Source organism: Anopheles stephensi, chromosome 3 (assembly GCF_013141755.1).
Source record: "Anopheles stephensi strain Indian chromosome 3, UCI_ANSTEP_V1.0, whole genome shotgun sequence".
Lineage (NCBI taxonomy): Eukaryota > Metazoa > Arthropoda > Insecta > Diptera > Culicidae > Anopheles > Anopheles stephensi.
Genome location: NC_050203.1, coordinates 23322464 through 23342190, shown reverse-complemented (window position 1 = coordinate 23342190; position 19727 = coordinate 23322464). Strand labels below are relative to the sequence as shown.

The 19727-nt window shown below is 46.8% G+C and overlaps 7 protein-coding genes across 9 annotated transcripts; 1 reads left to right on the top strand and 6 right to left on the bottom strand.

Annotated features, from left to right (window-relative positions):
- Nucleotides 1-738: 738 nt before the first annotated feature.
- Nucleotides 739-2221, bottom strand: LOC118511310. Its single transcript, XM_036054223.1, has 3 exons — nucleotides 1579-2221; nucleotides 1320-1517; nucleotides 739-1248 (listed from the first exon to the last, which is right to left on the bottom strand). Exons 1-3 carry the CDS (start codon nucleotides 1658-1660, stop codon nucleotides 935-937), a joined length of 594 nt encoding a protein of 197 aa, XP_035910116.1. The 5' UTR covers nucleotides 1661-2221; the 3' UTR covers nucleotides 739-934.
- A 104-nt stretch (nucleotides 2222-2325) lies between these two features.
- LOC118511308 lies at nucleotides 2326-4511 on the bottom strand. The gene is made up of 2 exons (XM_036054220.1): nucleotides 4182-4511; nucleotides 2326-4064 (listed from the first exon to the last, which is right to left on the bottom strand). The coding sequence occupies exons 1-2, from the start codon at nucleotides 4308-4310 to the stop codon at nucleotides 2931-2933; spliced, it is 1263 nt and encodes a 420-aa protein (XP_035910113.1). The 5' UTR covers nucleotides 4311-4511; the 3' UTR covers nucleotides 2326-2930.
- A 1230-nt stretch (nucleotides 4512-5741) lies between these two features.
- Nucleotides 5742-6747, bottom strand: LOC118511311 (ATP synthase subunit delta, mitochondrial). 2 transcript variants are annotated; one of them, XM_036054225.1, is made up of 2 exons: nucleotides 6068-6747; nucleotides 5742-5916 (listed from the first exon to the last, which is right to left on the bottom strand). In XM_036054225.1, the coding sequence occupies exon 1, from the start codon at nucleotides 6616-6618 to the stop codon at nucleotides 6136-6138; it is 483 nt and encodes a 160-aa protein (XP_035910118.1). In that variant the 5' UTR covers nucleotides 6619-6747; the 3' UTR covers nucleotides 5742-5916; nucleotides 6068-6135. The 2 variants fall into 2 exon arrangements, with proteins under 2 accessions (XP_035910118.1, XP_035910117.1); XM_036054224.1 differs by having other exon boundaries at nucleotides 5742-5921; nucleotides 6068-6746.
- A 1136-nt stretch (nucleotides 6748-7883) lies between these two features.
- Nucleotides 7884-8628, bottom strand: LOC118511312. Its single transcript, XM_036054226.1, has 2 exons — nucleotides 8361-8628; nucleotides 7884-8284 (listed from the first exon to the last, which is right to left on the bottom strand). The coding sequence occupies exons 1-2, from the start codon at nucleotides 8467-8469 to the stop codon at nucleotides 8196-8198; spliced, it is 198 nt and encodes a 65-aa protein (XP_035910119.1). The 5' UTR covers nucleotides 8470-8628; the 3' UTR covers nucleotides 7884-8195.
- Nucleotides 8629-8912: 284 nt separating this feature from the next.
- Nucleotides 8913-13365, top strand: LOC118511307 (nuclear valosin-containing protein-like). 2 transcript variants are annotated; one of them, XM_036054219.1, is made up of 7 exons: nucleotides 8913-9122; nucleotides 9299-9701; nucleotides 9819-10348; nucleotides 10430-10932; nucleotides 11004-11988; nucleotides 12195-12791; nucleotides 12858-13365. In XM_036054219.1, exons 1-7 carry the CDS (start codon nucleotides 9063-9065, stop codon nucleotides 12912-12914), a joined length of 3135 nt encoding a protein of 1044 aa, XP_035910112.1. In that variant the 5' UTR covers nucleotides 8913-9062; the 3' UTR covers nucleotides 12915-13365. The 2 variants fall into 2 exon arrangements, with proteins under 2 accessions (XP_035910112.1, XP_035910111.1); XM_036054218.1 differs by having other exon boundaries at nucleotides 9299-9722.
- On the bottom strand, nucleotides 13096-15046 carry LOC118511309 (zinc carboxypeptidase-like). The gene is made up of 3 exons (XM_036054221.1): nucleotides 14127-15046; nucleotides 13789-14060; nucleotides 13096-13720 (listed from the first exon to the last, which is right to left on the bottom strand). Exons 1-3 carry the CDS (start codon nucleotides 14499-14501, stop codon nucleotides 13387-13389), a joined length of 981 nt encoding a protein of 326 aa, XP_035910114.1. The 5' UTR covers nucleotides 14502-15046; the 3' UTR covers nucleotides 13096-13386.
- A 717-nt stretch (nucleotides 15047-15763) lies between these two features.
- LOC118511304 (carboxypeptidase B-like) lies at nucleotides 15764-17707 on the bottom strand. The gene is made up of 3 exons (XM_036054214.1): nucleotides 17445-17707; nucleotides 16968-17183; nucleotides 15764-16895 (listed from the first exon to the last, which is right to left on the bottom strand). Exons 1-3 carry the CDS (start codon nucleotides 17549-17551, stop codon nucleotides 15926-15928), a joined length of 1293 nt encoding a protein of 430 aa, XP_035910107.1. The 5' UTR covers nucleotides 17552-17707; the 3' UTR covers nucleotides 15764-15925.
- Between the last annotated feature and the right edge of the window lie 2020 nt (nucleotides 17708-19727).

The window sequence follows — 19727 nt, the reverse complement described above, 5'->3', positions numbered from 1 at the left end:
TTGATTGTCTTTCTTTTCGATGCTTATGAATCAGCAATGACAGGCCTTACTGACTTTGTCTTCTGCTTCTTCTTCGACTTTATAACCTTTAGAGGTCTCGGTCGGCCATTTCTTGCCTCCTTGACCTCGTTTTACAGCAGGAAGGTAAGTACTGATAATAATTGTCTTACTCATCAGAAATTGCAGTACGGGATAAGAATGGACAGTACATAAGCTCTAACGAGCGCAATGGTGCAAACGATTCTTGAGCATCCTTCGATTACAAAATAAGTAATTAAAACACTTCTTTTCATCAACAAAATTCTTTAATTTAAAAATTTAGTTAAATCGGTTTAGCGAAAAAATTCAAATTCATACCCCTGAATGTATGCAAAATTGTGTAATTTTTTAAATTGTCATTAATCTGTTGATTGTTTTAGGGAGGAGGCATCGGGAAATAGATCATAAATATCATTAAAACAATCCACACATCCTTAGAGATGCGTATAACGGTTACTTCTAATATTATCCTTAATGAAACAGTAAATTGCCTAAAATCAATCCTCGTCGTACACAGTATTTTGATCAGACATAATTAAGACTTGGTTCCATACTTGCAGGATTTCGAATCATGAACCTCGAGAGGTGTTGTGTAATTTTACCCTTAGTAAAGTAGTTAGTCCTCACTACGGGCGTATGATCCGGATGAGATTTGAACCCCGGTCCTGCCGTGTAAAGACCGGCGCCGTTCTAGTGTTACCGTTATCGCCTCGGTCACCGGACCGATGTTTCAACACATTAGTAAAATATTCCTTAGGTGACGACTACGGCTCTCTTATTTTTCTCTTTTTTGTAATGTTTTAAATTCATGTTAAATATTTTATATATTTTAAAGGCATTTTATACATTTTTAATCTATATTTTACTTATCTAAAGAGCGCTTTTTCCTCCTTTTTTAACATACTGAATTGCTTGTCTCTAGCGGACAATCGTAGAAGACCAGTACGTCAGTCTTCCATTTGGTAAAGGCCAAGTAGTTGAAGGGAATGTTCGTACTATCTTTAAACGATAGAAACGGGTGATCCTGTCCATCGATGCTCACTTGAATCGGTCCCTCCTTAAACAGTTCTACCCGAAACATTGTGGGACGATCGGAAGACAGCAGGTCCGGAGTGAATGCTTCAGCTAGCATATGGTTCGAATGTACATTTGCTACTGCTCGGTACTGTCGTCGGCCAAGGCTTCTTGTGTTTCCGTGTCCTCCAATAACTGGATTAAGCAAACTCATATTAGGCTGATAAGCAACGAAGCACTAGTTCTGTAATCTGTAACTAACTTACCTATCTCAATCACATTACTTTTGTATGGATACAAAGATGCACCGAACCGGATGATTCCATCATAACGTCCTAGTATACCGATTTTAAAGACGGTGGAGCTGTTGGTATGGCCTACGTGTAGCAGATTCTTCGTTGGAATGTAATCAAGTGGCTCATTGTAATTCTTCACATTGCCATGCTGTTTACAGCCTCTGGTCACTTTGAACAGAAAGATTTCCATCAAGCATCACTTCAAGCAACGTACCTTATGAAAGCTTACCATCGAAGGAATTGGCGTGCAATGCACAAGCGAAGAGGACATTGGTGAAGAAAATAATTACTGCAGCTACCAACGATTTCATTGTGATTGAGATCTTCAGACTGCGTTGCACTGTCGTTCACTGTCAGTTTGCACAGCGCATGCAGCGCTTCTTATAGATCGATCCGGAATCGCCTCAATGGCCGTTTACGCTTTGCAGATAAGCAGTGCCATATGGGTTTTGCTTTCGCCGGCATCTTATCTCCAATCGTTCAGGGACTTTCGGTGGGTCATTTGATGGTCGGATTCATATTGAACTGAAGAGTTCATAAATCATTTATGTCTTCACCGTTTCTGAAGAAAGTTGGAATAAATGTTTCTCTTGCCTCATCAGAGACATCACGCCTCAAAGGGGTTTGATTATCCACTGAAGGCGAACAGTCATGAGGACTGAAAGATAAGGAGACATTGTCTAATTTTATCGGATTACAGCAAGTGTCCTTGAAGTTCTGGTCGACCAACAAGAAAGGTTTCAAGCCATTGACCCATCTTGGGAGAGTTCGCCATGCTGTTCAGGAATAAGAGTTCACTTAAGACTCAAAAATTAGGCGCAATGAACTCAAATTTAAGGATTCGCCGATTTCTGTGGAAATCTACGCCTTTCGGGATAACTTCAGAAGGTCATTATGCAGTCTCGGAGGCATTTGGTCAAGACTGATCATAAGAACAGCAAAATGTCTCGAAAAACAATTCGAGTGAGAACTCAGATTTGCTCCATAAATTTCAATTTTATTTTCTCCATTAACAGCACTCACATCGAACATTGGTTCTGTGCCGGTGTTCCTGCGGCTGAGCAGGACGTCGTATGTACACCCCAAAAAACGGATACGCAAAGCAATCGGTATGTTGGATTTTTGTTCTTCTTAATTCGTACATATATGTAGCAATGCAGGGGGTTTTATTCTAAACTACGAAGAAAAATTCGTACCGTAAAAAAAGCATTTAAATACTAGCCCTACACAATCGTATCGTATTCGTACGGCCAACGTCTCGCAACGGTAGCGCGCGGTAAAGTATGCCGGTACATGCCTTCTTTACGAGGTATATGTAGGTGTGTGTGTGTGTGTGTGTGTATAGGGTGGTTCCTTACCAGCTAGAGTTAGTATACATGTTGCCACACCCGCCTCGGCACGGTCACCGTGTGGCCTGCGCTACACAGCGCATCTTTAGAGATACAGTAGTAGGATACGTGGAATCGTTTCCCTCATGGATTCGCATTGCTTTTGAAATTGCAGATTTGACGACAGAAAAAGCGACAGAAGTTGTTAGTAAGAATGGGAGATGAAAAGGAGGCGTTTCGCTGTGGTCGTGTCCTAATCGCTAAGCTTCACCCGCTTGGCCGCACAGGAACCTCCCGTCGATTCCTGCTCCTGAGAGGTTTCCCTGTCCGTTTCGGATGTTTCCGAACCCGGTGGCACAACAACAGTGGGACTGGCTGATTGAGATTCTGTGTCCGTATACAGCCGCTTCAGCATGCTGGTGCAGGCGCGTGGCTTAATGCTACATTGCTTGATCGCTGCCGTACTCGTCGCGTCCGACGGTTCCGCCCCAACCGATGGTGCACCGAAGCCGAGCTGATTGATGTTGGCCAACAGTTCGAGATTTTTCGTTTCCGATTCTTCCAAGCGGCGGCGCAGTTCCTTGATCTCGGCACCGCACCGTACCAGCATCAGGCGCATGCTGCGCATTTCCGCCTTGAACGAAGAGATCGTATGATCGATCCGATTAATGTCGTACCGCATTTTGCGCGTCTTGTGATTAATTCTCGCGATCGAACTGTTGTTTTCGCAGCTCGCACTGTACGAACTCTGGCAGTACAGGCCACCGAGTGCCGCGGACGAAGCTGATGATGGTGACGAGGATGAGGAGGCTGCTGACGGGACACCCAGCTTCTGCGTTTGCTGGGAGGAAATGGGCGTGAGCGTCGGTATGATAAACTTTTCCCCATTTACATCGCATGGCAACATGACTTCGTGCTGTATGAAACTGGCCGCCGGGAATGGTAAGCTGTGGTGGCTCCCGAGCTTGGGATGGTGCTGCACGCCAATGATTTTCTTCAACCGGTGCGCTATGTTTTCGTCGAAATGTTCGATCGCCATGGAGGAAATGTCACGCAGCTCCTGCAACACCTCGTGCGCCCGGAGTGGGCGCGACGTATTCTCGATCAGGCCGAGAATGTTTAGCACTTCGTCGATCACCTTGCCCGGTATGAAGCAGCACAGCTCCTTCTCGATAAACTTCGAGTACGTCATGGAGAGCATGGAGATGCGTGTTTCGATGCATGTCAGTATGTCGGAATGCTTCGAAAGCGGATGGTTCCGCCGTTCGGATTCGCGCCTCGGCAGCTGGGATTTGATCGCTTTCAGATTCATGTTGTGCTTGCGGATCATCTTGATGAAGCCTCGGTTCAGCAGCGATTGGCAGATGCGATCGATTTTTCGACAAACCTACAAAAGGTACAGAAACGAACGATTCGGTCAGCGTGATGGTGACACCTTTGTCCTTGGGATAGCAGGGTGTCGCGTTGGCGCTCCAGGCCTTTGTAAGATGTTCCTGTGACTTACAATGCGCTTCTTGGCTATCTCGTCGTATGTTAAATACTCCAGCACATGCTCTATCATGCAGTCGGGAAGGTCCAGGAAGTTTATACACGCACCACCCGAAGGAACAGGGTCATCACCCGTCGAATCCATGGTGTAGTGGGTGTGGTTTTGTTCTATCCCGGGAGGCAATACCACAGCAGTTGCTTACAGCACGGGATATTTCACTAACGAATGCAGCTTTTTAAGATCTGCGCTCATGGAAACAGCAGCCGAGTTTATTATTTACGTATGAATATCAATTTCACAAATTAAAAACAAAACAGCTTTGCTGTCAAAAACGAGTAGGGCACTGTTGTAAGGTTTCGTTGGAAGGGATTGGACGGTTGCAGGGTTCCATAGTTCATGAGCTACCACAGTATAGCACATCCATGATTAATCGGACAAATAGGATAATTATTGTTTGCTTTAATTTCGACTTGGAGGTTAGTTTTTGTAGAATTTTATGTAGATTTTGAGCACAAACAATTGGTGCCTTTTGATTTAGTTTTCTGTTATGTTCATAAATACTTTAAATTGCTATTTCATCTAGTTTTCTTTACCGTTTTAGCAAGTTTGCTATTTACTTACTGATCAGACGCTACAACCGCTTGGTGGTCTTGGCCTGCTGCAACAATCTTTGAAACCGCTCATATTTTAGCACCTTTGTCGGCTGATCCGTTTTCCCGGACCCATGAAAGTGGTCACTCCATCTGAATTTGGGCCTTCCATGCCTCCTCTGTCCATGTGGGTGACTAACAGGGACTTTACTCTCTTGATATGATCAGCCCACCGGAGCCTGGCTGGAGTCTAATTCTCTGCACGATGGTGTGATCATCTTCATTGTAGCAGCTCTTACATTGTCTTTCCACACATACGGAGCCAACAATCATTCGGAATATCTTCCTCTCAAACATGGCTAAGAGAGTTTCGTTAATGTTTAACATAGTCCATGTTTCATACGAGTACTGGGACTATGGCTGTTATTTACAGTCCCAGCTTCGTCCGTCGCGACAGGTTCTCTCTTCTTAACAGAACGACCTCTTAGGACATGCCTGCCATTTCCGACTTTATTATCAGACTTATACCTAGATACCTAGTAGCTGGATAGGCTGTTGTCTCTACGGAAGGACAGTCTGGATTGGATATGTACCACGGTCCTGTAGTGTGAAAAGCGGCACCGCTGTTTTCTCCACCATCGTTCTAACGACAACGTTCCTTATTCATTTGTTTAACAATCAAAAATGTTACTAATGTGCATTACTGCATGAGTTAATTCAATAAAGTGAGGTTAAATGTATTGAAATCTTTGAAAAAGTTAATAAGAACCACTACCATGCTATAGAGATTTTATCTCATTTAAACTGTCTGCCCATACGCAGGACAGACTATCCAACTACAGGTAAAATCAAGTTATGGAAAGCCAGAAATTGCAGGCCGGGACCTCTCGAGATTGTAGCCAAAGAAGAAGAAAGAAAAACATTAATTCAACAAGTTTTTGGAAGGATCTTCTCGTGTCCTCTCTTGTTTAACACATCAACACTATAAATTTAATATAATCCACGGTTTATTTGAATATTTCTTCTATGTCCTTGCATCCATATGCGTACCATAAAAGTTGTATGCCTTCTCTGCTCTCCCTCAGCCGCATAATGTGGTGGATCCGATTCCCGGCGTCCAACTATTCATTCGGTCTTGACTCCATTTTCCGCGGGTCTGACTATGCTGAAATAAAACAAAGAACAAAATCAGTCAATTTTTTTTTTTTTTTTTTTCGTTTATTTATAGAGGCTTTGGGTCTTTGAGACTTCATTCGCCTCTACAAATCAGTCAATTCATGTTTCCAACGTGTGTGCAAATTGATGCCTTACCATTTAATGTACGCGTCCTCCAACCAGGACCAGAGCAGTGTGTGTTGGGATGGGGAATATTAGGCAGTTTATTCGGATGCCTTCACCAGCGCTTCTGCGACTTCCACGGCGATGGCGGCTTCGGCACGATCCGTATCACCCGAGGCGGAGGACAGCTGGCTCTGGGCGTTGGACAGAAGCTCGCGGCAGGCAGACGAATCGAGATCCTCCACCGGGTGTGCCTCTTCCGCCAGCACCTGCACCGAAGCATCCTCGTTCACCGTGACGGTACCGCTGGAGACGAAAATCTTCTTGACGGCACCTTCGTTCTCGTACACGGTGACAACGCCCGGCTTCAGTACGGCCAGGGTTGGGACGTGCTTCGGCAGAATACCGAACGCACCGCTGAACGACGGAACATCGACCTGCCGGATGTTGGCACTGTCGTAGAACACCTTGTTCGCCGCCGCCAGCGTGAAGGCCATCTCGTCGGCATAGCCGCGGGACTGCACCATGCGGATCGAGGGGCGGGCCAATGTGGCCAAACGAGCGCTACGCAGGGCGAACGACATTGTGTGGTGGAAAATGGCCTGGAAAAATTAACTTTTTCACTCGCAGAAAAACCTTACGGCCCGGTGTGAAAATTGTTACGCGAACAAGGTGCTTTGGACGTCAACAACTGTTTCATAACCAATTTTGACAGCGCCGGACCTGTCAAACAGTGGGAGAGTCCCGTGGGTTTCGTGGTCAAAAGATAAGAAAATAAATAAATTATTTTATACGTTTCTGGAGGTTTAGCCGTTACGTCAATGACCAAATTTGTATCTTTATCTCTTTCTCGCTATTTATTTCGTATGGAGAATGAAAGATTTCCATTTTAAAACATCAATCACACTTTTTCCTGGCTTAGTTTTATTAAAGAAATTTATAAAATAAGTTCACTACAAATTCATTCGATAACTGCCTTTTGTTTGGTTGCTCACTACTTTGTGGCGGTCTGGCGGTCCGGCGGTACATAGCGGGGCCGGATCAAATCCTGTTCAGACCGGCTCCCCGGATAACTGACTGCCAAGCTAAGGATAAAATTTAAAGTAAAGTCACGGAGAGCCAGATATGCCAGGCGAAGACTTCCGATGTTGTAGAAGCAAGTAAGAAAAACAAAAGCTTGCTAGTTTGCGCTTTCTGTGTGTTTGCATCTATTGGATATGTCTAATTTACATATCCAACATCAAGTCCCTACCGGAGCGTTCCACCATAGTGAGGTTTTGACTATTCCACTACGTGATATCAATTAGACTAGTAAGCCAGACATGCCAGGCATCACCTATGAGTCGTTAGGCCAACAAGCGAGAGAGAAATAGTTTTTAGGTCGATTTCAAACCAGTGAATTGTTACTGTACTTCAATCACTGATTTATCCAGTCCATCCGAAACCCGGTTACGAGACAAAATAATCAATCAAAATACTTGATCAATACGACAAGCTAATTGACCGCCATTTGTTATCTAGCGAATGGCTTAAGTAATCCCAGTATACGGGTACGTGAACCATCTCCGATAAGGGAACGTGATTCCCGAATGAACGGCACTGCCGGGGGGATGCTACAATTTACGGTGACGTGAACACCGCGTCGCTATCCTGTTATCAGTTTTCCCACCGTCTGGCACATGCCGGATAGAGCAGGATGCCACAATTCCTGAACCAAAATGTATCAACAGTTACGTATGTGATTTCGATAACGGCCCCGGCTACTTGTTCCAATATGCTCATTGATTAGCAATAGCGCACCTTCCTGGCCTGAAAAGCCCTAGCAGCGGCACAAACAATAACTGACCGATCAGTTTTTTCTTTACCATTCTTTTATATTTCCTTTCACTTACATGCACTGATACATTCATACAACACTAGTGTAAAAACACAAACAGAATTTTCACTTAAGCGCAACAAAATCAATACAAAACATCAGATCCTTGTACAGTAGGATAAAGTCGATGAGATTTTTAACTGGTGTTTGTCCGTAAAATACTTCATATTAAAACTCCACTCATTGGCCGACGAGCCTGGGATGATGGGCTTCCGCGTGCAGCGACGTAGTAGTCCAGGTCACGGGCGGCTTCAAGAGAGTGGCACCCATCGGCTGATCCACCGGTTAAATGCCGAGTAGGCTCCCGGTAAAGGGAAGAATTACCTTGCAGTTGAAGTACCATTGGGCGAGGAATATTACGAAGAGGAACACGTCTACGGGGCGGGAGACAGAGAGAGTGGTATTTAATTTTTGATGACCTAATTGGCGGTACATTCCTCGCATACTCACGTATCGTCACTCGTTCCCAGCTTTCCACCATGTATAGCTCCGTTATCATCAAGTACCGAAACCACCAGTAGTTTATGAAGCTCAACACTCGGTCCAACAGTTGAGTCATGCTAGAGCAGTGCTGTGTGTTTGCCGGTGGGTACGATGTATGCGCTCACCGGGATCCGATGCTATGTTTTATGATTTATGCTTCCAGAGATATCGGAGCACCAATGCTCGTGATTAATTGGATGTTTGTGGGGTGGAAAAATAAACACAAACGCATTGGCAGTTTGACAGCAACCGGGACTGTTGTAGGGTTCTGCCCGATTGCAAACAATGTGTTCGGGAGCGTTTACAATAGACGGTTTGCGAGTTCGTTTTTCCGTCTATTGTATTATTTTTATTTTGTGTCTTCTTGCCGTACAACTTATTGCAAAATTGTAGGAGAACTTCAAATTTCGGGACTAATCAAGTCTTTTAAAACAGAAATTCCCATTTGCATTCTGTATCCGTCCAGTTACTGCAGTTTAACCGGCACAATTCATCTGCAATACCGATTTGACAGTTCAGCCGCATCTGTCGAAAACCAAACCAACATGGTGTCGTTTGTATGAAATCAAAAGAGAATTCGGCAGCAGATAGAGTGGAGTGTAAACTAAAGCGGCTGCGAAGAAGTACGATCTAAAGAATAGAAAATCAGGCAGTTAAAGTAGTGTGAAAATGCATCGGAAAACGTCACCGTTTCCGTACGATCCCATGATCATACCGCGCGTTAAACAAGTAAGTAGCATCCTTAGCCAGCTTTGTTTGTCCACGGGAGGTTATGTTGCGGTATGCGCAGAGAAGCCGACAGGATATGCACCGTACTACGATGTTGGACTGTTGAATGCCTGCCTTTAATGATTATTGATTTTCCTCTTTCTCTCTTTCTCTCTCGCTTACTTCGCCCTTTCCAGTATCTCGAGGAAAATGTACACCAAACGTACGTCGATACGGGCGTGATGGCCCGGGAGCTACAGCAACGTTACCGCGAATACCACCGCCGTAAAGCAAACCCATTCCGATTGCTGGTAGAAGAGGCGTACCGTACCGTGCTGCACAGCTACGGGCTGGACAGTAATGCGTCCTCGGAAGATGAAGCTGCCTCGGATGTGGAGGTGATGGATGAAAGCGCACAGCGAAATCAGATGAGCAACACACTGACCAGCATGTACATGAACAATCGAAATCGTGCCGCAACGTCGCAAACAGTTCCAGCGGATCAGTCCGGGACGGGAGCAGATGGCGATGCGATTGACATAAGCAGCGATGAGGATGAGGGTGCCCCTGCAGCTGAGGCTGCCGAAGCAAGTGCTGGAGGTGAATCGAATTACGTTGAAAGTACAGCACACAATGGACATGGCTTGTCTATCGGACTACCTTTCAACGCAGCGATTTAACACATGCTTTATTTCGTTTTCCTATTTCCCGGTATAGAATTCGTAGCACGCAACAAACACGTGACAGTAACCAAATTGACCCGTCCCGCGAGCAAAGCGCGCGATGATGACTCCAGCAACGGAAGCTTTGAGAGCGGTGCTAACGCGTCCGAAAAATGTCCACCCGAATCGAAACGCCGACGCATGGAAACGGGTGGTGCTGCCCGTGGACCGACGCAAAGCTACACCAATGGGCAGGCGAGCCGTGGGCCGAAAGCAAGCGAACAGCCGAGCAAATCAATCAAAGGGGAACAGTCGAATCAAAATCAAGCTACCGGAACGCCAGCCACAGCAACGCCCGGTCAGCGTATGAAGAAGTTCCGCAAGGAGATTACCGCCACCATGGTTGACATTAACTTTAACGATGTCGGTGGCATGGACTCGGTGCTGAAGAATCTGTGCGAGTTGCTGCTGCACGTGATACATCCGGAGATATATCGGCATATCGGATTGCCGCCGCCAAGAGGTTTCCTGCTACACGGTCCACCAGGTTCGGGAAAAACGCTTCTCGCCAGAGCTATTGCCGGGGTAAGTGGCAGGGGTTTTCTTTTCCTTTGCGTACCATCCTTGGCGGTCACTTAATCCGTTCCGCTTTCCAATTTTTTTCAGCAATTAAACGTGGGCCTGATCGAAATCCCAGCCACCGAGCTGGTGGCCGGCGTGTCCGGTGAATCGGAAGAACGAATAAGGGATGTGTTCGAGCAGGCCGTCTCCCTCGCACCGTGCGTCCTTTTCATCGATGAAATTGATGCCATTTCGTCGAACCGGATTAACGCACAGAAGGATATGGAGCGGCGTATTGTGGCACAGCTGCTCAGCAGCTTGGACGCACTCGGCAAGCAGGAAAAAGGCGAAGGAGTAATCGTTATCGGGGCTACCAATCGGGCGGATGCACTCGATCCAGCGTTACGCCGTGTTGGACGATTCGATCAAGAGATTTCACTTGGCATCCCGGATCGGCCGGCACGTACGCAGATATTGCGGATCATTTGCCGGAAGCTAAAGATTGGCGATACGATCGATTATGGGGAGCTGGCAAAGCTGACGCCCGGATACGTTGGGGCGGATCTGTTGGCGCTTGCTACACGGGCTGCCAATAACGCTATCAAACGGTACGTTTGAAGGGATTATTTTTGCTGATTGACGATTAAGAGGATTAATTTTTCCTTCCTTTATTTTTTAGGCTTTTCACCAAACAGGAGTGGAGTATATTGAAGGATTTGTCCGAATCAAGCGCGGACGAGAATGTAGTGGCCATAGACGACGAACCGGAAGAGGTGGTCAATCTTGACGATGAAAAAGATGATCAGAAAGAAGCAGAAACCAAACCGTCCAAGGAAACGGACGAAAAAGAGGCCCCAAAAACAGTCGAAAGCATCGGCAGCGTAGATAAACCAAACGAGCCCGAACAGATTGTGGCCGATTCGACGCAGGTGACTGAACCTGTAGCAGCTGTCCCGGTAGAGGCGGTTGCTGCGGAAAAAGAATCGAAGGACGTAGCAGCTGTCGAGACGACGGAAAAAATGGATGTCGATGCGGAACAAATTCCGGCAGAAGCCTCCACGGAAAGCGCCCCTAAGGAAGGCAATAGGACGGAGGTCGTTGAAGAGGATCAGCCAATGGAGGAGAAAACGAGTGAAAATCAAACTGCAGCAGCTGCTGTGGACCCACCCACCGTAGATCAACCAGCATCAGCAGCAGCAGCAGCAGTCGAAACAGCTATGGAAGCAGACAGTTGCATTCCCTCGAAGGTGGTCACCAAAGTCAAACCGAAAGAGCTCACGCTTGAGCAGATGCTCCAACTGCTGCTCAATCAACAAAATGCACTACCGATGACGGATATCGAGGGACTACGCATCGAGCGGGAGGATTTTATGGAATCGCTTAAAACTGTGCAACCGTCAGCAAAGCGGGAAGGTTTCATTACCGTACCGGACGTAACGTGGAACGATATCGGGTCGCTGGGTGATATACGGGAGGAGCTAAAGCTAGCCATACTCGCACCGGTAAAGTTTCCGCAGCGGTTGAAGCTGCTCGGACTGAACGCACCATCCGGCGTGCTGCTGTGCGGACCACCGGGCTGTGGTAAAACGCTTCTTGCCAAAGCGGTCGCAAATGAGGCTGGGATAAACTTTATCTCGGTTAAGGGACCGGAACTGCTAAATATGGTAAGTGGCGAGGAGTTTTTTTTGTCGTACTAAATCGACTTCAGAGGGTAAAAATTAAGTACTCTTAAAAAAGTTCAACAAAATTCACTTTTGAACCGTTAAAATTTCAAAGCGCCCTCTACCGGAAAAGCGCGGTACTATTTTTGAGTTGTGAAGCGAAGTTTAATTCAAATTTTGTTTTTTTTTTCTTCTCCATTTGTTTCTAGTACGTCGGTGAATCGGAGCGTGCCGTACGGCAGTGTTTCCAGCGTGCCCGAAATTCCGCACCGTGTGTTATCTTTTTCGACGAATTTGATTCACTCTGCCCGAAGCGATCCGATACGGCCGAAAGTAGTGCCGGATCGCGCGTCGTCAACCAGCTGCTAACCGAGATGGATGGTATTGAGGAGCGCAAGGGTGTATTTTTGATGGCGGCCACCAACAGACCGGACATTGTTGATCCGGCCGTACTACGCCCGGGACGTTTGGATAAGATTCTGTACGTGGGACTGCCGGCGAAGGACGATCGGGTCGATATATTGCGTGCGTTGACAAAGAACCGTACCCAACCTCCGCTGGCCGGTGATGTAGAGTTTGAGAAGGTGGCCGAACTAACGGACGGATACACGGGAGCAGATTTGGCCGGACTGGTACGGCAGGCTTCGTTACAAACGCTTAAGGATTCGATTGTGGTCAGTGGGGCGGAGGAACGTGTGGGTGATGGTGCCCAACAGCGGGAAGATGATGCGCAGCTGTGTCTGGTGGTACGATTCGAGCATTTCCTTCAAGCGATACGAAACACCAAACCATCGGTTAGCGCAGAGGTAAGCATTGGGAGGTGCGGGAAGGTAGACTGGGCGAATTTTAAAACGTTTTTTTTTACTTCTCAGGACAAAAAGCACTACGAGAAGCTACGCCTAAAGTATGGCGTAAACTTGATTGCTTAAAGTATGTTGCCAACTCCAACTTCAAATATCTCATTTCGCTCATGTGGAGGTGCGAATTTACGGTTCGGTATCAAAGAGAGAAGGAGTCTGTTCGTTTCCATCACACTCATCGTTCATGGAAGGAAGTGTTCCGCTTATTACTAGAAATTTCCGTTAAGCCAGGGAAGTTGAACCATTACTATTTGTTTCCCATTTGCTGGTTTAAGCAGGTATATCCAGGTGTGAATTATTATTTTGTTACATTAACGTTCCCAAAACACGCCCGTTTCATGTTCCGAACATAGCATATTCGATAGGAGTACTATGAGTGGTGTATGTTCTGTACATGTCTACCGAAAAATGTAACTCTACATCTAACCGATTGTCGAGCTTTCTTCGACCGGAACCTAACCTGACCCATTATTATAATCGAATGAATTAAAAATAAAGTGAGAAGTCGTTATTTTAAGCAGAAAACAAATCTTCCTCCTGATTAGCGTAAATGTAAGGTGCCGCTACCCTTCAGCACGGATCGGAAGCTGGCCGCAAGACAGTTCACCATCGCACCGATACCGATCCAACTTTCTTCACAAATTCGCTGTATGGTTGCTTCCGGTGGATGGAAACCTTTGGACGCCACCTCCATCACGAGCGCCACCGGAACCTTCTCGATGTCGTGCGCATAATCGATGCTAGAACCGCCGACGGGACGATTCAGTACGGTCGACGCACTGCCGCAGCGGTATCGTACGCCGGTGGCTTTCTTCATCGCTTCAACGCCCGCCTCAGCGATCGTGTGCTGCATCTGCCAGTTCCGGGGCGGTGTTCTGCAAACAGTTAAAGTGTGTGAAACATTTCACCAAGTAACCTCCGCAACCAACCCATGAAACCAGACCTTGTGTAAGCTCGCGGATAAAGAATGGCCTTAGCGTACGAATGGAGCGAAAGGTAGAACTTGCACGCCGGCCGTAGTTTGCGGAAAACGTCACGCACATTCTTAGTTTCGCGCTCGGAAAAGGGTCGCTCGCCACGGTACAGCAACGAACAGAACCGGGTGCTTCCGATGGTCCACGCCACGTTAAAGTTTCGATTACAGTCCACACCGACACAGCGCCGGTGATGATTCCTTGGCCCGAGCGGTCGACGCGTTTTGCGCCACATTTTATTCTGCAAGTGTAATTAAGAGCGTCCATGAAACGTGGTGCTCTCGTGGAACATGTCTCGCCAGCGTACATGCTCCCGGCTGTACTCGTAACCGTCCGGATTTAGCAGCGGTAGTATAATCCACTCGAAGCTCCGAAAACTTTTGGCGCTTATTTCATCCTTTTCCAGCAGCTGCTGGACGATAAACAGGGCGACGGACACGGTAATCCATTCCCGGGCGTGTATGCCGGCATCTATCAGAATGCACCAACGGTTCGACGGTGGGCGTTTCTGGTGAATGTCCGAACAGATGCGGACGGTCAGTATTTCGCGCCCTTCGTATGATTCGGCACGGGAAAAGATTTCAATTTTGCTCGAGTAGCGTTGTACTAGATTTTCCAGGTATTGCTTAATGTCCTGATGGCTTTGGTAGGTTTGGAACAGTTTGGTGGAATCGAACGACATCTTGAAATTTGTCTAAATAGAGCGACCTGACAGGATTTCTTTAGTAGGCGTTGAAAAGTGTTTACAAAAAGGCACGTTTAAAAAATCGGATCGAGGTGCTTGGTGAACGAATGCGCTCTGAGTCACGTGATCACATGATTTTTTTGGATCTAAATTACTTCCGTAACTTAAACAACTTCCTGCTAAAACACTATGTTCTACAATACACTGCGTCCAAAAACCGACAGCTCTCTAACGTCCTTAACGCACTGAAAACAAACAACCACTAACCACCATGGAAGGTCCCAAGAACTCGGAGTTTCTGTTTCCAAATTTCGGATACAGCCAGCGTACGATACACCACCCGCATTTACTACGCCAGAGCTCTCCTTCCTCCTCCAAAGCAACAACACGACGACGAAGGGTTGTGCTTTGTGGATGTAGTAACAGAACTCGGGCGTGAGACCTCCGACACAAAAAAAAAAGAACTCCAAGAATGTAGCACGCGCCGAACACAACATACTAAACCCTGTTCGGCTGCAGTGTTACGAGCATTGTCAAACAGATAAAGTAAGTAAATAGCACGAAACGAGGTGAAACCCTTCCTGTCAGGTTCCCCGGTACTACGTTGCACTGCCGTCGTTAGTCTGGTGGTGCACAGAGCGTAAGTTATCAATGAAAATGGAAATGAATATCAAAAGGTAAAGGAAAACAGGCACGAAACAACTCGTAAGGGGTATGAGAGAAGCACGACATTCCACCACCTCTGGAGTGACGGCAGTGGTTCGATCGATGTAATGGTCGTACCGCACCTCACTGGCACACGACGCCCCATCGGTTTGTGATGGATTCCCGAGGGTTCGCGATGTACGGTTCTGGATCGGTCGACTAGTGCTTCTTTGGTGCGTTGATTGAGAGCCACTGCTGCAGCAGAAGGAAACAGACAGTCGAGTGAAAGTGGTGAAACGGCGGCCCAGGCGGTTCATTGACGACACGAGTAGCAATTGGCGTAGTAATCAAAGGCCTAGCTACCCAATCGATTGAAACGATTAACCAAGCCAGTAGCAGGGAAGTTAAAGGTAAAGTTTTTCGTACCATAATGATCATCATTGGGAAAGTTTCGGAATCCGGTCATTAAGATTGGCCTTTTGCGCCAGGCAGTCCATAAATGGGTTGACATTGATTTAACAACCAAGCTTCTGGATGGTCGTTCCGCCAAATGTGACCCGCGAAATTGGAGCATGTTGCTGCACGATTACACCCTAAATCATGCTAGACAGACAGTTTACGGACTAATCATTTTATTATACCGTGTACCCCGCTCAGACACTATCCCGCTCGGTCTCGGTCCCACACTTTGTACAGATAAATAATAACGCTACGACAACTTCCATCGCTTACACTACACTACACGACTCCCTGTTGCATTTCGTCCAACAGAGGCATCAGTTATAGCTTTTCGCCACCTCCAGTGCCATTGCCCGGATGCCGACGAACGTTTCCTTAACGATCTCCTCGATGCGTGACGGGGGTGGATTGAAGCCAGCCGAACCACCGCCCGGTAGCTCCATCGTCATCGATATCGGTACGCCCGCGACAGCAAACGCGTAGTCATCGCTTCCACCGGCAGCCGCGTACAGCACGTTGGTCGAGCTGCCGACGGTATACACCGTGCCGGTAGCGTCGCGGATAGCCTGCGCACCGGCCTGCGCTACCTCGTCAATTTTTTCCCAACCCTCGGGAAGATCCGATGTCCAGCCCCAAGGATACAGCAGATATTCGCCGTACGTGTGCAGCGACAGGTAGAACTTGCAGCGACCCTTCAGCCGCAATAGCTCATCCCGAATGGCACGTGTTTCCGGCTCGGAGAACGATTTCTCGCCGTGGTACGTTTCGGCACAGGGAGCATCGGAAGCGCCCACCTCCGCCCAGTGGAAGTCGTAGTTCCGGTTGCCATCGATACCGAAACAGTTCCGGCCAGCTGGGCGGCGTGTCTTGCGCCAAAGTCGCTCCCGCTCGTGACTGTACTCGTACCCGTCCGGGTTTACGATTGGAACGATGACCCAGGTGAGCCCGGCGAGAAGATCCTTATGCTGAGCACCATTCTCCACCAGCTCACTGATCAGATACATGGCCGTTGCTGGTGCGGCCCATTCGCGGGCATGAATACCGGCGTCGACGAACACTACGGGTTGAGAGTGGTTTCGGTAGGTGGCGGGTGAGCGAATCGTAACGGCCGGAATGGAACGACCTTCGTGCGATTTACCGATCTCGGAAACGGTCATCAGGTCGGAATATTTCCGGGCAAGGGAATTGATGTAATCAACCATCTCGTTGTACCGGAGATATTTGTTCAGCGGAAGGCCAGTTGACGGGGATACTCGTTTTGAGGTGAACAGATGTTCATTCTGTACTCTGTGGAAGATAGTGTTGGATGTTTAAAAAAGCAGGGTTCTTCGTGAAGAATTGACGACAAGTACAACCTACCTTCCAAAATCGGGAATCAATTCTCGATGGCGCAACTGTTGCGAGTCGAGCAGTAGCTTGAACGAATCCTGCTCTGTCGGCGGTACCAGAACTCGTGCCTCCGAACCGACCAGCCGATCAAGTTTCCAGAAGTCAAGACCATCGACGGATTGCTGGAGATCGCGCAGGAAGTCTACCTGCTGCTGGTTGTTTTGTTGCACGGAATAGAGTTTGTAGCTGTGTTGATTGTAGAGGCGAAATGTTTAGTAAGCAAAGCATGCGCACTAATTGCAGTGAAGGTGTTGCGTCTAGCTTATCGCAAAATCTGTTCCATTTTCAGCCAGCAAACTCTACCTTATCAAGGGAACGCTGATCGCAAAGGTGATTGACTCTAACTGACCACAAAAACTACAAAGCTTCGAAGACTGACAGTGTTCGAATCGATTTCCAGGATCGATTTATGTTCAAGGTTTTTATTTAAATATTTATCCAACTCACCCACGGTACGAATGGCTGGCGGTCACTGCACAACATCCAATTAGCGCTAGGAAAACTGTCACCAAGCGCACAACTGCCCCCTGTGGAACTCCCGTTTGAGACTTCATTTTCAAAACACACGTCAAAGATACACCCTGCCGAAAGGACCACCGAGCACACACTGATTGTACCGTCAGTTCGGGACATTCGTTTTATAATGAAGGGCTGATCGATTGTGGCCACTTTAAAATGGGCTACCGATGGTCTTCCCGGTGGCGGAGCACTGTTTGCCGATGGTATTTGCGATAAGCGATTTGCAATGCAGCGGACCCTTGGTCGCGGGCCAGTTCGGGCGGTGGCTATGTTGAGCCCGGTGTGGAACGGGGGGAAGGATTAGGGTGCGGGTATCAGTCGAACCTGCTGAGTGGCCGTACTTGCACGCGTCGGCTCTCGGTGGTTGGCGGGAAAACTTTACGAATAAAACAACACATACCTAGACGTCAAACGGTGTGCGGTCGTGCGTTTTTTCAAGTGGCCATCAATACGTTTATGTAGGTTAGGGGGGCCTATAGGTTTATGGTTGGCTTTTTTGTGTGTTTGTGTGTGGTTTAATTTTGCCTTCTCATGCCATTTCACCTGTTGAAGTAGGTGGGAGTACATTGGCACGGTATGCCAGTGGGACACTCATTTAAATAATGTGTGAAATTCATATTAAACCATACAAGGTAGCAGACCTTAACCTAGAAAGGGTTGCGAGCGCCATTTGGGGAGTCGGTGCAGACGGGCTTTGTTTTGGACATATTTTGGTGGAAATCCGTCAGCGGACGTACTCGACATTTTTTCAACAGTCCTTTTGAAGTGGATTATACTAAGGATTAGCGTTTAACAGCTTGATTTTGTTTGCTGTTTACCATGACGCTGCTGAAGCAAGCAGGTTGTAAATAAAGCTCTGATAGCGATCAAGAGACACTTAATGCGTTGATAATTGTAAGTAGTTGGAATTTTTACTTTTTAACCTCACCTTTACCGGTAATTATGCCATTCAGAAGTGGACCCGTCGTGCGATTTTAAGCTTCTTATTTATTTCCATAAATTCTGGTATTAACCGCTTAAACCGAGAAAGAATTGTTTTGCTTTGTCCCGATATGCTGATGAAGTGTGGGGAAAATAGGAATTTTGAAACGGCTTCAATGAGGATTTTACATACTGGCCCAGCTAGCTCAAAGTGATTGAAGGAATTTGGATTTTCAAAGCCGAACTCTGAAAAAAGTGAATCACTCTTGTTTATTTGTAGTCATCAGTAAAGCTATATGGATGCCTCCGGTAAGAACATATGGGAGAAATGCAAACAGTTTATAGTGACTAATTCTTATCGATAAGCAAGATGAGGAATACTAGGGCCACTACCCACAAACCCTGCTTTTAAATGTTACTGCACTATGGGGCAGAAGAAGTCATGAATAGCCTAAAAATTATTAAAATATTTCATCTCTACATTTTGGACTTTTGGCTAAAGTTTGAATAGATGACCCCCTCCCACCCCCCCCCCCTCCCATCACGAATACTCATTTTTGCAACTGAGTTACCCAAAAGGGTATATTTTCCAGACTTTTTACTGTAAGTATTTATTTATTTATTATTTTTGCTTAACTTTTACCTACATTTAAGGTAACTCAGTAGCGAAAAGTGAGTGCCGTTAGTGGGGGTATCTATTCAGACTTTAGCCATTCGTACAATTACTCCCTCTTCTGAGATGAGAACCATGGCTGGAGGCGCCCAGTACTTGACAGAAGCTTACAGTAGAAACGCGCTTATTTGCTTGAACAGGTATCAGAGTAAGCAGACTGAATAGTATTGACTAGGACTCTCAAATAAAAATAGTGGAAGAATTATTTCTTCCATGGATAGCACACATATGACACATACAGTGAGCGACAATAGAATAAAGCCGTCTAATATTTTTTATTTACGGGTGGCCTGGTGGCAAAGGCGATTGCGGTGCCGGTCTTGCCACGGCAGGACCAGGGTTCAAATGCCATATAGACCATCTTCCCTTGCTTAATTACATATCTTAATTTAATTACCGTTTGGTGCCATTTCCCTAGCTATAGTGATAGCGTATCCACAAAGCGTATTGTTGCGCAATCATATATGTTCATAGCCAGCAATTCTATCACGAAGTAGAACTTTCATATAAAATGTTAATGCACTTCACATAAGATAGCAACATCCTCTACCGATGGCAGCGCGTGACCCAGTCATCAAAAGCTTTTCCAATATTGCTTACTTTCTTCTATGTTCCTA

Coding starts and splice junctions, on each gene's coding strand:
- LOC118511307 (XM_036054218.1), top strand. CDS start 9,063: ATGCATCGGAAAACGTCACCGTTTCCGTACGATCCCATGATCATACCG. Junction 10,933..11,003: donor GCCAATAACGCTATCAAACG/GTACGTTTGAAG, acceptor TTTATTTTTTAG/GCTTTTCACCAAACAGGAGT. Junction 11,989..12,194: donor GACCGGAACTGCTAAATATG/GTAAGTGGCGAG, acceptor ATTTGTTTCTAG/TACGTCGGTGAATCGGAGCG.
- LOC118511312 (XM_036054226.1), bottom strand. CDS start 8,469: ATGACTCAACTGTTGGACCGAGTGTTGAGCTTCATAAACTACTGGTGG. Junction 8,285..8,360: donor CTGGGAACGAGTGACGATAC/GTGAGTATGCGA, acceptor CCCGCCCCGTAG/ACGTGTTCCTCTTCGTAATA.
- LOC118511311 (XM_036054225.1), bottom strand. CDS start 6,618: ATGTCGTTCGCCCTGCGTAGCGCTCGTTTGGCCACATTGGCCCGCCCC.
- LOC118511308 (XM_036054220.1), bottom strand. CDS start 4,310: ATGGATTCGACGGGTGATGACCCTGTTCCTTCGGGTGGTGCGTGTATA. Junction 4,065..4,181: donor AGATAGCCAAGAAGCGCATT/GTAAGTCACAGG, acceptor TACCTTTTGTAG/GTTTGTCGAAAAATCGATCG.
- LOC118511309 (XM_036054221.1), bottom strand. CDS start 14,501: ATGTCGTTCGATTCCACCAAACTGTTCCAAACCTACCAAAGCCATCAG. Junction 14,061..14,126: donor ACGAGTACAGCCGGGAGCAT/GTACGCTGGCGA, acceptor TTACACTTGCAG/AATAAAATGTGGCGCAAAAC. Junction 13,721..13,788: donor TATCCGCGAGCTTACACAAG/GTCTGGTTTCAT, acceptor AACTGTTTGCAG/AACACCGCCCCGGAACTGGC.
- LOC118511310 (XM_036054223.1), bottom strand. CDS start 1,660: ATGAAATCGTTGGTAGCTGCAGTAATTATTTTCTTCACCAATGTCCTC. Junction 1,518..1,578: donor GCACGCCAATTCCTTCGATG/GTAAGCTTTCAT, acceptor TTCTGTTCAAAG/TGACCAGAGGCTGTAAACAG. Junction 1,249..1,319: donor AAGTAATGTGATTGAGATAG/GTAAGTTAGTTA, acceptor TGCTTAATCCAG/TTATTGGAGGACACGGAAAC.
- LOC118511304 (XM_036054214.1), bottom strand. CDS start 17,551: ATGAAGTCTCAAACGGGAGTTCCACAGGGGGCAGTTGTGCGCTTGGTG. Junction 17,184..17,444: donor GCCAGCCATTCGTACCGTGG/GTGAGTTGGATA, acceptor CAATCAACACAG/CTACAAACTCTATTCCGTGC. Junction 16,896..16,967: donor TTGATTCCCGATTTTGGAAG/GTAGGTTGTACT, acceptor TATCTTCCACAG/AGTACAGAATGAACATCTGT.